Below are 13,387 nucleotides of genomic sequence, written 5' to 3'. Positions count from 1 at the left end.
CCACAGTAGGCTAATACACTCGCCTGTTAGTCCACGACCTTGCCCTCCTACTCGCTGTTTATCAGACCCTTGGCAAGTGATCTGAGTCAAACTGGAACTCATTTAATGTCATCTGATTTTGACATGCCACCATAGGGTACTACTTAAACCCAAATGCCTTTTTTCGGTATCCAAGTGACAAGACGTATGTTAAGGTTGTAAGAGGGAAAATAAAAGACACAAATGTGGCGACCATATTTAGAATTCCCTTTTAAACAGACATGACGGCAGGGCGTGCAAACCTGAACCAGACCACACAACATTATCCAAGCCTCACTCCTCTCCTCCTCCTCCTCCTCCTCTTTCTTCTTCTTCTTCTTCTTCTTCTTCTTCTTCTTCTTCTTCTTCTCTCCAGTCTCTGTCCATGAGTGAACTTCCTCCGTCACATCTGGACAGGGCTCAGGTCAGGCCGGCCCTGCGTGAGGGGACTAAAGGTGACTCTCATGCTGGCCGGTTCACCCAGCGCACCTCCACTAGAGTCGTGCCTCTCCTATCCCCAAAAGAGGTTCAGCTGCCGGTATGTGTGCAGCCGGTTCAGTGTGTGTGTGTGTGTGTGTGTGTGTGTGTGTCCATCCATCGGAGTCCTAACCTCAGCAGCTGTGTGTGATTTTGCATTCATGTTGTCTGGAGGCTTCTTTCCTGTTGTAGTTTTTTTTCCTGTCTGTCCTGACACCTTGTTCTGTGCGGCAGAGACACGTTCCGGTGAGATTGTGGATGTGAGCTGCTTTATGTCAGCTGCTTTATGTCAGCTGCTGGGCTTCAATATCTGTGTTTTCTATTCAGAATCAACTGTGACAAGGCAGATAATATTCAGATGTCTTCTCTATCAGTGTTGGAAAGTTAGGAGAAAAGATTCATGACATTCATGCCTGTTTTTAAGAGTAAATAGGGATACTTTTGAGCAAGTTAATCTCCATGTTTCTGCATAATCATTTTTGGTGTTATGTGGAAATACTTTAAATCAGTGATTTCTAAGCCAGGGTACATGTACCCCAGGGGGTACTTCAAGTGTTGCCACGGGGTATGTGGAAAGATTGTTGAGTAGTTAAACTGAATTGAACAAATAAATAAAAATAAATAGAAATGATGATTTGATTTATCACACGTTTTTTTTATCTGTTCAAAATGTACATGAAAGGGAGATTTGTCAAGTATATAATACTTATACTTATCAACATGGGAGTGGAAAAATATGCTTTCTTATGCAAATGTATGTATATATTTATTATTGGGAATCAATTAACAACACAAAACAATGACAAATATTGTCCAGAAACCCTCACAGGTACTGCATTTAGCATGAAAATATGCTCAAATCATAACATGGCAAACTCAAGCCCAACAGGCAACAAAAGTTGTCAGTGTGTCAGTGTGCTGACTTGACTATGACTTGCCCCAAACTGCATGTGATTATCATAAAGTGGGCATGTCTGTAAAGGGGAGACTCGTGGGTACCCATAGAACCCATTTACATTCACATATCTTGAGGTCAGAGGTCAAGGGACCCCTTTGAAAATACCAGTTTTTCCTCTCCAAAATTTAGTTTGGAGCATTATTTAGCATTGTATATTTATACTGTATATATAAATATATATACACACACACACATATTGAGTCAGATGTAACACTTGAACAGTGCAGGTTGCAGTGCAGTCAAGAGAAGTCTAAACCTGCATAAACAGTTAATAGTTAGATAAACGTAAAAGATCAATGCTTCTGCCACTGGTAGTATAATGCAAACTTGACCAAACTAACCTAAACACTGACAGTTCAATTGTATGACAAAAAAAATACTGTCAACATATTCACTTTTAAATAGTTAATAGTGTTAAGTAACATTTAAAATGTAGTTTAAAATCAGATGAACACATTTGGAAGATGGCTGGTGGTGTTAATGAAGGGGTACTTGAGTTCATCTGCATGGCTGTGGGGCTACGTCTAAAGAAATAGGGGCAGGGAACCTCTGCTTCAAATATTACATCTCATATTCTGGCTCTCCAAGTGTTAAAAATAGTTCTACAATACATTTGTCCAATTTCTAAATTACATCTTGCGCACTACAATAATTCAATTAAATTAATAAATAAATACAATTAAACTTGATCTTATTATATTTAGTTTTCTATGATATTCTGGGCAATTTGTTGCATAAATCCCTGTTGGACACACACACAGACATACGTACACAAACACACAGTTGGACGGGGCAAGCATTGCTTCATAAACAATTGCAGCCACACACGCTCATGCTAGGAAGGAACATGAAAACAGCTCTAATGGGAAAAAGATGAGAGGGCTCACAGTGAGCACACCCAGAGAGAGGAGGAGAGAGCCGGCTGTTGGACACTGCTGTCTCAGCCCTGCTGGCACACAAACAGCCTGGGATCACATATAAAGATGACTGCCTGAGGTCACGTAGTTAGCAAAGTCCACTTGAATCGCTAGTTGAATATTATACATTAGATTTACGGTATTGGTGTGTAAATCTAATCTCTTTATCTGTTACTTGCATACAGTGTATTCTTGCTATTGTTGTATTTCTGACTTTACATATTGCTGCTGTCTTTTCACCAACATTTTTTTTAAATTTCAAAATAAAACAAATAATTTTAGAATTAAATTATCCAAAATTATTTTTTTTAAATATATAATTTAAAAAAACTAAAAAAGTAACTTCATTGTTCTTCAACTTCATAATTGACCCTTTATTATTAAAAATAAAATTGTTATTTTGTCAGGAGGTTTTTTGGGGGGTTTTCTCAGGGCCGGCTCTAGCCCTTTCCGTGCCCTAGGCGAAATTTGGATTTGTTTTCATAAATAATTATATTTATTATAATATAAATAAACAATTAGTCCCTGATGTTGTTGGCTTAAACGTTTTTAGCCAATTTCACTGCAACAAGAGTTACAGGGGTGAGAAGTGTATTTCTTTTTTTATTTATTTATTTGTTACCTCAATACACAAAATGAGTAAGGGCGACCACTGCATTTTAAAAAAAACATTTTAAGAGAGCAACCAGCGCCCCCCAGAAGCTGACGCCCTAGGCGACCGCCTATACGGCCTATGCCTTAAGCCGGCCCTGGATTTCCTGTATTTTGTCTAGGCTAATTCATGGTAAAGTGATATTTCTCTCTTAGGTCATCAAGGGCAGTTTTGCATTCTTAGTTATTATTATGTTCCGATAAATTATACAATTAGTTTGAATGTTAAAATGTTAAATATTGCGTGTTCTCTGAGACTCTGAAGAAACAATCCAGGCCAGTAAAAATATGTTCAAAAACTTACGCTGTTATTATCACTCTTAAGGCAAACATTTTGGAGCATTTAACGATAAAGCGTGATGTCTGTGTAAACCAGCAGCGAGGGGGAAACGGCCCTGTGCTGTTAAGGAAAAAGTGTGTCATCTTGTTTATTTTCCTTTGGTTTGCTGTCTTTTCCAGCCCATAGGGCGCGATGATAACAAAAAAATATTGCAGCGTCCACGACTCACAGTGGACTTGCCCCCCAATCCACCGAGGGACCACAAGGCTCTTAGAACAACATTTTTGCTCCGAGGGAGAGGAGCAGAAGTTACAGCCTGTGTGTTAATGATGGCTCACTGGTGATTCCCTCACATGTTTGTTCAGATTTTGGCTTTGCTTATACATACAGGCACAAATCAAACTTTTTTCTCTCTCTCTCTCTTTCCTGATGGTGTGTCATCGATGTTGGCCGACACTCTGACACAGAACTGGCCTTCATTTGTGCTATTTTTGAAACTGTTGTGTCCCATATCTTCTTGAAGAAATACCTTCCCCTCCAACAAAATTCTCATTAAATTTTCTCCATATAATGCCAACTCTATCATTGCTCTCTCTGTCTTATCCGCGGGTGTGTATCCACTAAGACTGAATAATATTTGGACAGGTGTTCGTTCATACGCATTAACTTCAAGGAGTCTAGTGTGCTATTTCATTGCAGTTTTATAAAGAGAGAAAAAAAAAGCAGCATGTCCTGGCTGGTGGATTCTTAAGCTGGTACTGTATACTGTAGTCTATACTGTATGTGTAATCCCTAACAATAAAAAACTGTTTAGCACCAATTTTCCTTTACTTTTAAAACCTCCTTTTTTCCTGTTTCAGACAACTGTGGAGGCCACATCTGGAAGACAGATGTAGGCCTAGTCCCAAAGCTTGTTCTTTGCCTTTGACTTCACTCTCTCTCTCTCCCTCCCTTTCTCTGCTTCTCACTCACTCTCTCTTTCTCGAGTCTTTCCCTCCCTCCTCTCTCTTTTTGGGAAACATGAGAGCTGGGCTAATTCTCTCTCTGTGTCTGTCTCTCTCTCTCTCTCTCTCCCACCCCAGCCAGACCACCCACATTCGGAAACGCCTAGCTGTTCCTGAGGCAGAGCCGGCGGCAGTTTAGAGAGAAACAGTGGGAGAGCAAACGAGAGAGAGAGAGAGAGATGTAAGGATGGGTTATGACTGACGGTTTTAGCAGAGTATCAATTACATCAATGTCAAAGCCATAACCTGCCATTGTGTAAGGAGGAGAGAGTCTGGGAGAGGGAGAGACGGCTGCTTTAGTGCTCAGCTGAGTTCATGCAGCATGAATCCTGCAGGCTGTTGTTAACTACATTCACTCACTTCATTCTGCAGCATATTTGATGCTGTTTACAAAAATGCATCTTAGAAAATGAGTGCCCTCGTGCTTGAAAATTGCCTTTGGTAAATGCTGTACATCTTTTTAAGTTAAGGAAAATTTTCCATAACTTGATCACCCTTTTTTTGAAAATGAAGTACTGAAGTAATTACTTAACAGTGAAATACCCTTGAAACAGTAACTTTTATTTGCTTGGTAAGCAGTAAATGGGTATCTCTCAGTTCATCTCGAACATTTAAAATTCCTCCAATATAAAGGTCAATGTCTCCACCGTGTGGATGTTTATTAGTATTGCCATTACCAAAAGAAGTTTATTCAAGTGTGCTATTAGTATACTTCTTTTAAAATTAAATAAGAGAGTATACTTTCAGTTTACTTTTTATGTACTTATCGGAGATATACTTAACAAAAGGATACGTAAGTCTACTTGGCTTATACTGACAAATATACAGAAAAGTCTATATGTACATGGCTTAAACTGACAAATATACAGAAAAGTCTAAGTGTACTTGGCTTAAACTGACAAATATACAGAAAAGTCTAAGTATACTTGGCTTATACTGACAAATATACAGAAAAGTCTAAGTGTACTTGGCTTATACTGACAAATATACAGAAAAGTCTACGTGTACTTGGCTTATACTGACAAATATACAGAAAAGTCTACGTGTACTTGGCTTATAGGCCTACTTGTACGTAATAGTATAGTATGTCGAAAAAATAAAAAAGTCATAGTATAGTATGTCGAAAAAAATTCATAGTATAGTATGTCGAAAAAATAAAAAATTCATAGTATAGTATGTCGAAAAAAGTCCTCGGATAGTATGTTGAAAAAAAAGTAATTGTATATATATAGTGTATAGTATGTCAAAAAAATAAAAAAACGTCAAAGTATGGTGTATCACAAAAAAGGCATAGTATAGTATGCTGAAAAAGTAAGTCATAGTATAATATGTCTAACAAATAAAAGTCATGGTATACTATGTTGAAAAAAATCATAGTTCAGTGTGTTGAAAAAATAAAAAAAAAGTCATAGAATACTATGCCGTAAAAAAGTCATACTATAGTATGTAGGTAAAAAAATCATACTATAGAATGTCAAAAAAAACAAAAAACGTCATAGTATAGTATGTCGAAAAAATAAAAAATAGTCATAGTATGTCAAAAAAAGTCATAGTATGTCGAAAAAATAAAAAATAGTCATAGTATGTCAAAAAAAAGTCATAGTATAGTATGTCGAAAAATTTGATGAAAAAAAAGTCATAGTATAGTATATCGAAAAAATAAAGTCATAGTATAGTATGTCGAAAAAACCGCTTATTATAGTATGTCGTAAAAAAAAAGTCATACTACAGTATGTCAAAAGATTTCATGAAACAAAGTCATAGTATAGTATGTCGAAAAATTTGATGAAAAAAAGTCATAGTATAGTATGTCAAAAAAAATTAAAAAGTCATGGTAGAGTATGTCGAAAAATAAAAACATTCATAGTATATAGTATGTCGAAAAAAAAGTCATAGTATAGTTTTTCGATAAAAAGTCATAGTATAGTATGTGTCGAAAAAATAAAAGAGTCAAGGAACGTGTCCACAGGGGCGTTTTTTATCGCGAGGGGACGCAACACTTCCCAACATTGGACGCTTGGTGGGCTGCCACTAGACACAGGCTCTCCCCACCTGATTGGACGAACACTTTCCCGCCGTTGGCTGCTGCTCCCAGCTCTCAAACCGGAACCAGTATAGAGGCTCGTTTGAAAACTTTCTTCTCTTATTTCACGAAAATAGTTCACCGAAATGTGTTTCTGAAAACATTTGAGGTGAGAAATAGTTATTACAGTAATAGAATATTGATTCATATTTGATCAGCGCTGCCTAGCTTTATCGTTTGATTGAACTAATGGAAGGTATATATCCTAGTATTTGGAAAGAAGGTAAAATAATTCCCTTACCTAAAGATGGCAGATTAACATTTACTGGGCAGAACAGCAGACCCATCAGTATTCTCCCTGTACTAAGCAAACTGATGGAGAGAATAGTCCATTCACAAATACAAAATTACTTTGACTGTAATGGCCTGTACACTAGATTTCAACATGCTTACAGACATCACTACTCCACTTGTTCTGCACTAACGCAAATGACAGACGACTGGCTAAAAGAGATAGGTAATTCTAGGATAACAGGTGCAGTGTTACTGGATTTCAGCGCGGCATTTGATGTCATAGATCATGACCTTTTAATTAATAAACTACAACGTTATGGATTTAGATCAAATGCAATGACATTTATGAAGAATTATCTTTTATGCAGAACACAAAGGGTGTATTACAATGGCAGCATGTCTAACAGTAAAGGGCTTAACTGTGGCCTGCCGCAGGGCAGCTGTCTTGGACCTCTCCTGTACTCCATCTTCACAAATGACTTGCCATCTGTATTGCATAAAGCCAGTATACAAATGTACGCCGATGATTCCACACTGTATTACGCAGCAAATACAAGTGGCGAACTAGACCAAGTTCTATCTTCAGACCTAAACTTGGTCTACGATTGGATAAAACAAAATAAGTTGGTACTAAATATCTCAAAAACCAAATCCATTATTTTTGGATCTAGTCATAAGCTGTCATCTATGCCCACAATGAATCTCTACTTGGACAGTGAACCTATACAGCAGGTGGATAAGGTCACATTACTGGGACTAACCATAGACAATCAACTGTCATGGGTTGAGCACATAGAAACAATTGTCAGGAAAATGGGAAATGGTATCTCCATGGCAAAAAAATGCCTTCCGTATGTTCCAGCACACGTTCTGGGACAAGTAGTTAAATCTTTAAGTTTAAGCCACCTGGACTATTGCTCACCTGTATGGTCTTCTGCACCGAAAAGCATACTGCGGAAACTACAAATTGCACAAAACAGAGCTGCAAGACTTGTGTTACACTGCCCCATGAGAACGAACACAGACAGCATGCATCATAAACTGTCATGGTTACCAGTAGAGAAAAGACTTGCCTTAAGCACAGCGACATTCTTTAGTAACAGCATTTATTCTACTAAACCCAAGTTTTTATACAGTCAAATTACCAGATGCAGGGACGTTCACAGTCATTTCACTAGAACAGCAGGTGATGGCCAAATCATGTTACCTCACCCAAAATCTAATGCCTTAAAAAAGACGGTCATTTACCGCGCCATCACTCACTGAAATAGCTGCCCTCTTCACATCCGTCAATCCTCTAACAAATCCACATTCAAATACCATCTACGAATACATTACTTAAACAGCTGATCGATAGTCCAGTGTTGGTCATGTATGGTTTTCTTTGTTTTCTTTGTTCCTTTTTCCCTGATGATGAGCCTTGAGGCTAAACAAAAAAAAAAAAAAATTGTGGAAGATTTGTGTATGAATTTGAAATTTGAAATTTATATATGTTTGAAAATTTGAGTGTTATTAGTGTAACACAAATGTGATGTTGTATATAGTATGTATGTGATAAATTAATCTACATGATTTCGGACCCCAGGAAGACTAGCTGGTGCTATTGGTATCAGCTAATGGGGATCCTTTTTAAATAAATAAATAAATAAATAAATCAGAGTTCGCGAGTGATTGACAGCTGCTCAGAGACTGCAGACTACAGCTCAGCTCTGATTGGTTGTTTTCCTCCAGTCTGTGAACTCTTGCAGATGCCATTAGGAGCACCGGAAGACACAGAGGCACATGATTTTTTTTCAGATTACCTGTCTCATGCACTTCTGTCAGGATATAGTGACCATTTTACAAAAATAACTTTTTTTAATCATATTTTCTCCATTTCTACCAACTGCAGCCTTAAGTCTATTTTTATGCTAAAACTTGTACTTTTATTTGAGTAAGATTTTGAATGTAGGTCTTTTACTTGTAACAGAGTATTTTTACACTGTGGTACTGCTAAATTAAAAGTTCTTAAAAGAGTAATTATTCCACCACTGCTAATTTGTAATCTGTATTTAAACGATGCTAATATGTCAATGTTGTGTTCACAGCTTGTTTCTGCTGCCCCCACGTGGCCAAATGTGTTATTGCATGATTAATAACATTTACATCTGCAGACTTAAAGGAATTTCTGTAGTGGAAGAAAACTTTATTACTCATTTACATTTATAACTTAAGCAGAGCAAGTTATACTACACCAGCCAAAGGGATTTTTCTAACCTGGCAACCCAAACATTGTTCTTATTAATGGGTTATACTGATCTATGAATCATGATTTACTAACCATTAATAAAGCCATTAGATAATATGGTATTCTTTATTAGAGAGTAGTACCCGTTCTGAAATAGAAAACAGGAGTACTGGTGCTCAGTCATACTCAGTGGTCAAGCATAAATACTATTTTGACAGGTGCTCGCAGGTAAACCAATATATCAATAATACAATGGTGTGCTGAACACAGTGAAGTGACTTTAAGGTGCAACTTAATGCATAATACATTAATATGAGATTACCTCTCATTTAGTTTTCTGTGTCTTTCTTCTCCCCACCTCAGTAGCCACTGAGCCCACGGTGGCCCCCATCACACTTCCAAACGGCCCTCCCACAAACAGGCCGACCAGTGCTCCAAACAGGGCCTCCCTTCTCACCACTCTGGGCAGCCAACTCATCCAGCCTGTCAGCTTCTCCCACAAGCCCCAGAGAAAAGAGGGAGCAGCAGAAGAAGGTGAGACACCGGTAGAGGGGAAAATACTATCGACATCCACATTCAGGTCACCTACACTCCTCTCTGCCTCTGCACGGACTGCCTCCATTTCTTCTTCTGTGACATTTTCCTCTGGTTGTGAGTCCGTGGGAGACGCCTGGTCCTCTCCTCTTCTCTGTCTCAAGATCTCTACCTGCCTCTCTCTCACTCTTTCCTCCGCCTCCTGGTACAGATGACCGCTAACGTGTTGTCTCCCGCTCTCTCTCAAAGCCTGCTCAACCTTCTCCAGCAGCTCCTCGACAGCTTTCCCCTCCTCTGGTTCTCCCCTGAGGGTCTCCAGGGTGTGGTAGCGGTCACCACATCTTTCCACCAGCTCCAGGAGGTCCTTGCGCCATGTGACAAGGTATTCCTCCAGCTTCTCGTCCTCCTCCAGCTCCTCGGTGTGGGTGAAGAGTACGATGGTGTTTGTGCTGACAGCAGAGGGGCCAAACAGCTCCTTCAGGACATCCAGCGCCTTGGCCTCTCCATCTTCTGGCTGGTTCACAGGGACACACAGGAGGAAGGCATGTGGTCCAGGGCTGGATAAGGCGATGAAGGAGGATATGTGTCTTTGCCTTTCCTCTGGGTCGCAGCCTGAGCCGAACCAGGCTGGACTGGAGACGACCACCACCTACAGAGAGGTGGCAGAGGCATAAAATCAAGATTGAATAGAGTTTTCACAAGTCGTATGTGTTGTTGTTTTTTTTACTTTTGAAGTACATTAATGCTACAAATTGATATGTTACTGTAATAAAATTGAACATAGGACAAGTAGGACTTTGTATAGATTATATTTATTTTAAAGCAAAGCAATTTTAAAGCTGTATTTTAAAGCAATACAGTGCTGTGGAAGGGGACAGCAGACAAATGTATTTTATCCACCTAAAAGAAAGGCTCACCCAAAAAATAATAATATCCGTTTAAGTGTACGCTATATTTAGAATATTTTCAACGCTTTATCTTGCTGTCAGACAGCCCGTTCCTTCTCCTTTCAGACAGGGAACTGAACTGAAAGTGAAACTTATCTATGCTTATCTCCAAAGCCAGCAGGCTCAGATGACAAAAACAGTATAGAAACGTTTTCAGTTCAGTTCGCCATCAGAAAATATTCCAAATATAGGGTACACTTACACGGATATACATTTTTTAGGTGAGCTGTTCTTTTCGGTGGCTAAAATACATATTTCTGCCCGCCCCGTCCACAACACTGTAATGCTTGTACAATGCCGGTACTTCTGTCTGTTTCTAGATGCACGGGGCACGCCGACCATCATCTACTGTAGATAATACATCTACTATGGATAAGTTTCTCATATAACTCCACTTCAAAACACCCAAACTATCCCTTTAAGTCTTTTCACAATATCCAACTGAAGTTTTGGTCCTATTTATAGCTGGCATTTATTCTGCTGTGGCCATTAAAGGTCCCATATTGTAAAAAGTGAGATGTGCATATAGTTTTTTTTATTATAAAGCAGGTTTAAGTGCTATATAAATACTGTGAAAGAAACAAAACGCTCAATCCATTCATTAGTTATGATGATGGATGTGATGATATCCGATCCAGTATTGGTATCGGTGCATTCCTGGTTACTATAAAGACAATGTGTCTCCAAACTTAATGATATATTGCTTTGCTGTTATGCTTGACTCTTTCCATTGCAGTGTGATGTTTTGTACCTGTCTGCCTGCAGCCTCTCCTCTGTGTTTGCTGCACTCCTGGGTGACAGCAGCAGCATCTGTGCCCTGTTGAGAGTCATGCAGACCCAGGATGGTGCTGACTGCTGATCCCTTTCCTGCCCCCGTCCGGCCCAGCACCACCAGCCTCAGCTCTGGGGGGTGGAGACACACAACAGTGAGGAGAAGAAGAAAAAAACACCACAATTATCATGGTATAGCTACTGTACATTGTTAAAGAATGTGTGTATACTGAGTGTTTACTGTATATGTTGTCCAGGGAGTACACAAAAAACAACACAATTATGGTTATCATGGTATAGCTACTGTACATCGTTTAAAAATTTGTGTATACTGAGTGTTTACTGTATATGTTGTCCAGGGAGTACACAAAAAACAACACAATTATCATGGTATAGTTACTGTACATTGTTTAAAAATGTGTGTATACTGAGTGTTTATTGTATATGTTGTCCAGGGAGTCCAAAAAAAACAACAATTATGGTTATCCCATGATAACCAGAGGAGGTTACTACAATTTACAGTAGCTATACCATATAGCTACTGTAAATTGTTTAAGAATGTATGTATAATGAGTGTTTACTGTATATGTTGTCCAGGGAGTACACAAAAAAACACAATTATCATGGTATAGTTACTGTACATTGTTTAAAAATGTGTATATACTGAGTGTTTATTGTATATGTTGTCCAGGGAGTCAAAAAAAAAACAACACAATTATGGTTATCCCATGATAACCAGAGGAGGTTACTACAATTTACAGTAGCTATACCATATAGCTACTGTAAATTGTTTAAGAATGTATGTATAATGAGTGTTAACTGTATATGTTGTCCAGGGAGTACACAAAGAAAACAACACAATTATGGTTATCATGGTATAGTTACTGTAAATTGTTTAAGAATGTGTGTATACTGAGTGTTAACTATATATGTTGTCCAGGGAGTACACAAGTTTTTCAAATGCACTGGAATGACTGTATTATTTGAATCCTTATATCCTCCTCTTTAAAGTGATAGACTATCTGTTGTTTATTTAGTCAGCTGATTTGAATGTGGTCATGGACCGGTGTAGCTAGACAGTAGCACTTTCACATTCCCATGTTGGGCAGCGCCCTTTGCAGCTGCCGTCTCTTCTTCACCTCAAAACAAACCGCATAAATACCGGCAGCCGCTCCTATTCTGACTTCTCTCCTACTCAATCTGACAGATTACAGCACTTTAGATGCATTTAACAAACAATGATCCAGCCTACCTGACTGTGCAGCAGCAGATGTTGACATGTTCTGCTCCTTTTCACCGCCGTATTTAGTGTTGAATCAGGGATGATCGCACTTCCTAGTTCCTGCCTGTGCTCTGCTCGGCCTGCTGTCGCAGCTTGACTGACTTCAGCAGAGGTGAACTATGAACACGGCTCCATCTGTTGTAGGAGGGCGTCTCAAACCTCGAGGCTCCAGGGTCCCATGTAAAAAATGACTCAACAGAATTTGCATGATTTCAGCCCACAACTTATTAAAGCGCCTATAAACGAGCTGCAGTGGGTAGAAATGGAGCAAATATGATTTTAAAAAGTAATTTAAAAAAAACAAGACATGCAAAGTATGCAAATATTGCTTTATGAGTGGAATAATGGGATCAGATTGCATGACATAGGAGCAAGAAACAAAGACATCATTCACTGGCTTCACACTTTCAAAAGGGCTGCTTGATCAGCCACTGATATTGCTTAACTGTGCATACTGAGTGTAACACTAGGCATGGATATCATGTTATGACATGATATCAAGAGATGAAACAGGATAAAGATATAAGTTATTTTTTACAGTCACTATATCCTGACAGTAGCATGAGACAGGTTATCTGAAAGAAAAATCATGTTCCTCTGTGTCCTCCGGTGCTCATAATGGCATCTTCAAGATTTCTCAGACCGGAGGATAACAACCAATCAGAGCCGAGCTGGAGCCTTGCCGTCTCTGAGCAGCTGTCAATCACTCGCAAACTCCGATCGAACAGTCAAACTAGGCAGCGCTGATCAAATATGAATCTATATTCTGTTACTGTAATGCCTATTTCTCACGGAAAATGTTTTCAGAATCATCTTGTAGTGTACTGTTTAGCTGTAAAATTAGAAAGTTTGTGACCCGGCAGCCATGTTGAGATCAGTGGAGGAAATACCAAGCACCGCCCACCAGCCGGAGCAAAAACACTGAATAATAGTGCATTAAGACTTTATGGTATATTTTGATGAAGTGTGTTAATATGACTTCCATGGTTTAATACAAATAGTCA

At 38.8% G+C, this 13,387-nt stretch overlaps 1 protein-coding gene across 1 annotated transcript; it reads right to left on the bottom strand.

The window, feature by feature from the left end:
- Nucleotides 1-8,961: 8,961 nt before the first annotated feature.
- Nucleotides 8,962-12,532, bottom strand: si:dkeyp-69e1.8 (uncharacterized protein LOC100001340 homolog). The gene is made up of 3 exons (XM_037793613.1): nucleotides 12,354-12,532; nucleotides 11,082-11,233; nucleotides 8,962-10,032 (listed from the first exon to the last, which is right to left on the bottom strand). Exons 1-3 carry the CDS (start codon nucleotides 12,379-12,381, stop codon nucleotides 9,175-9,177), a joined length of 1,038 nt encoding a protein of 345 aa, XP_037649541.1. The 5' UTR covers nucleotides 12,382-12,532; the 3' UTR covers nucleotides 8,962-9,174.
- Between the last annotated feature and the right edge of the window lie 855 nt (nucleotides 12,533-13,387).

Source organism: Sebastes umbrosus, chromosome 14 (genome assembly GCF_015220745.1).
Source record: "Sebastes umbrosus isolate fSebUmb1 chromosome 14, fSebUmb1.pri, whole genome shotgun sequence".
Taxonomy (NCBI): Eukaryota; Metazoa; Chordata; class Actinopteri; order Perciformes; family Sebastidae; genus Sebastes; species Sebastes umbrosus.
Note: the sequence above shows the minus strand (reverse complement) of the source record. Positions and strands in the feature narration are given on the sequence as shown.

Coding starts and splice junctions, on each gene's coding strand:
- si:dkeyp-69e1.8 (XM_037793613.1), bottom strand. CDS start 12,381: ATGTCAACATCTGCTGCTGCACAGTCAG. Junction 11,234..12,353: donor ATCTGCTGCTGCACAGTCAG/GTAGGCTGGATC, acceptor TCCACCCCCCAG/AGCTGAGGCTGGTGGTGCTG. Junction 10,033..11,081: donor GAGAGGCTGCAGGCAGACAG/GTACAAAACATC, acceptor ACCTCTCTGTAG/GTGGTGGTCGTCTCCAGTCC.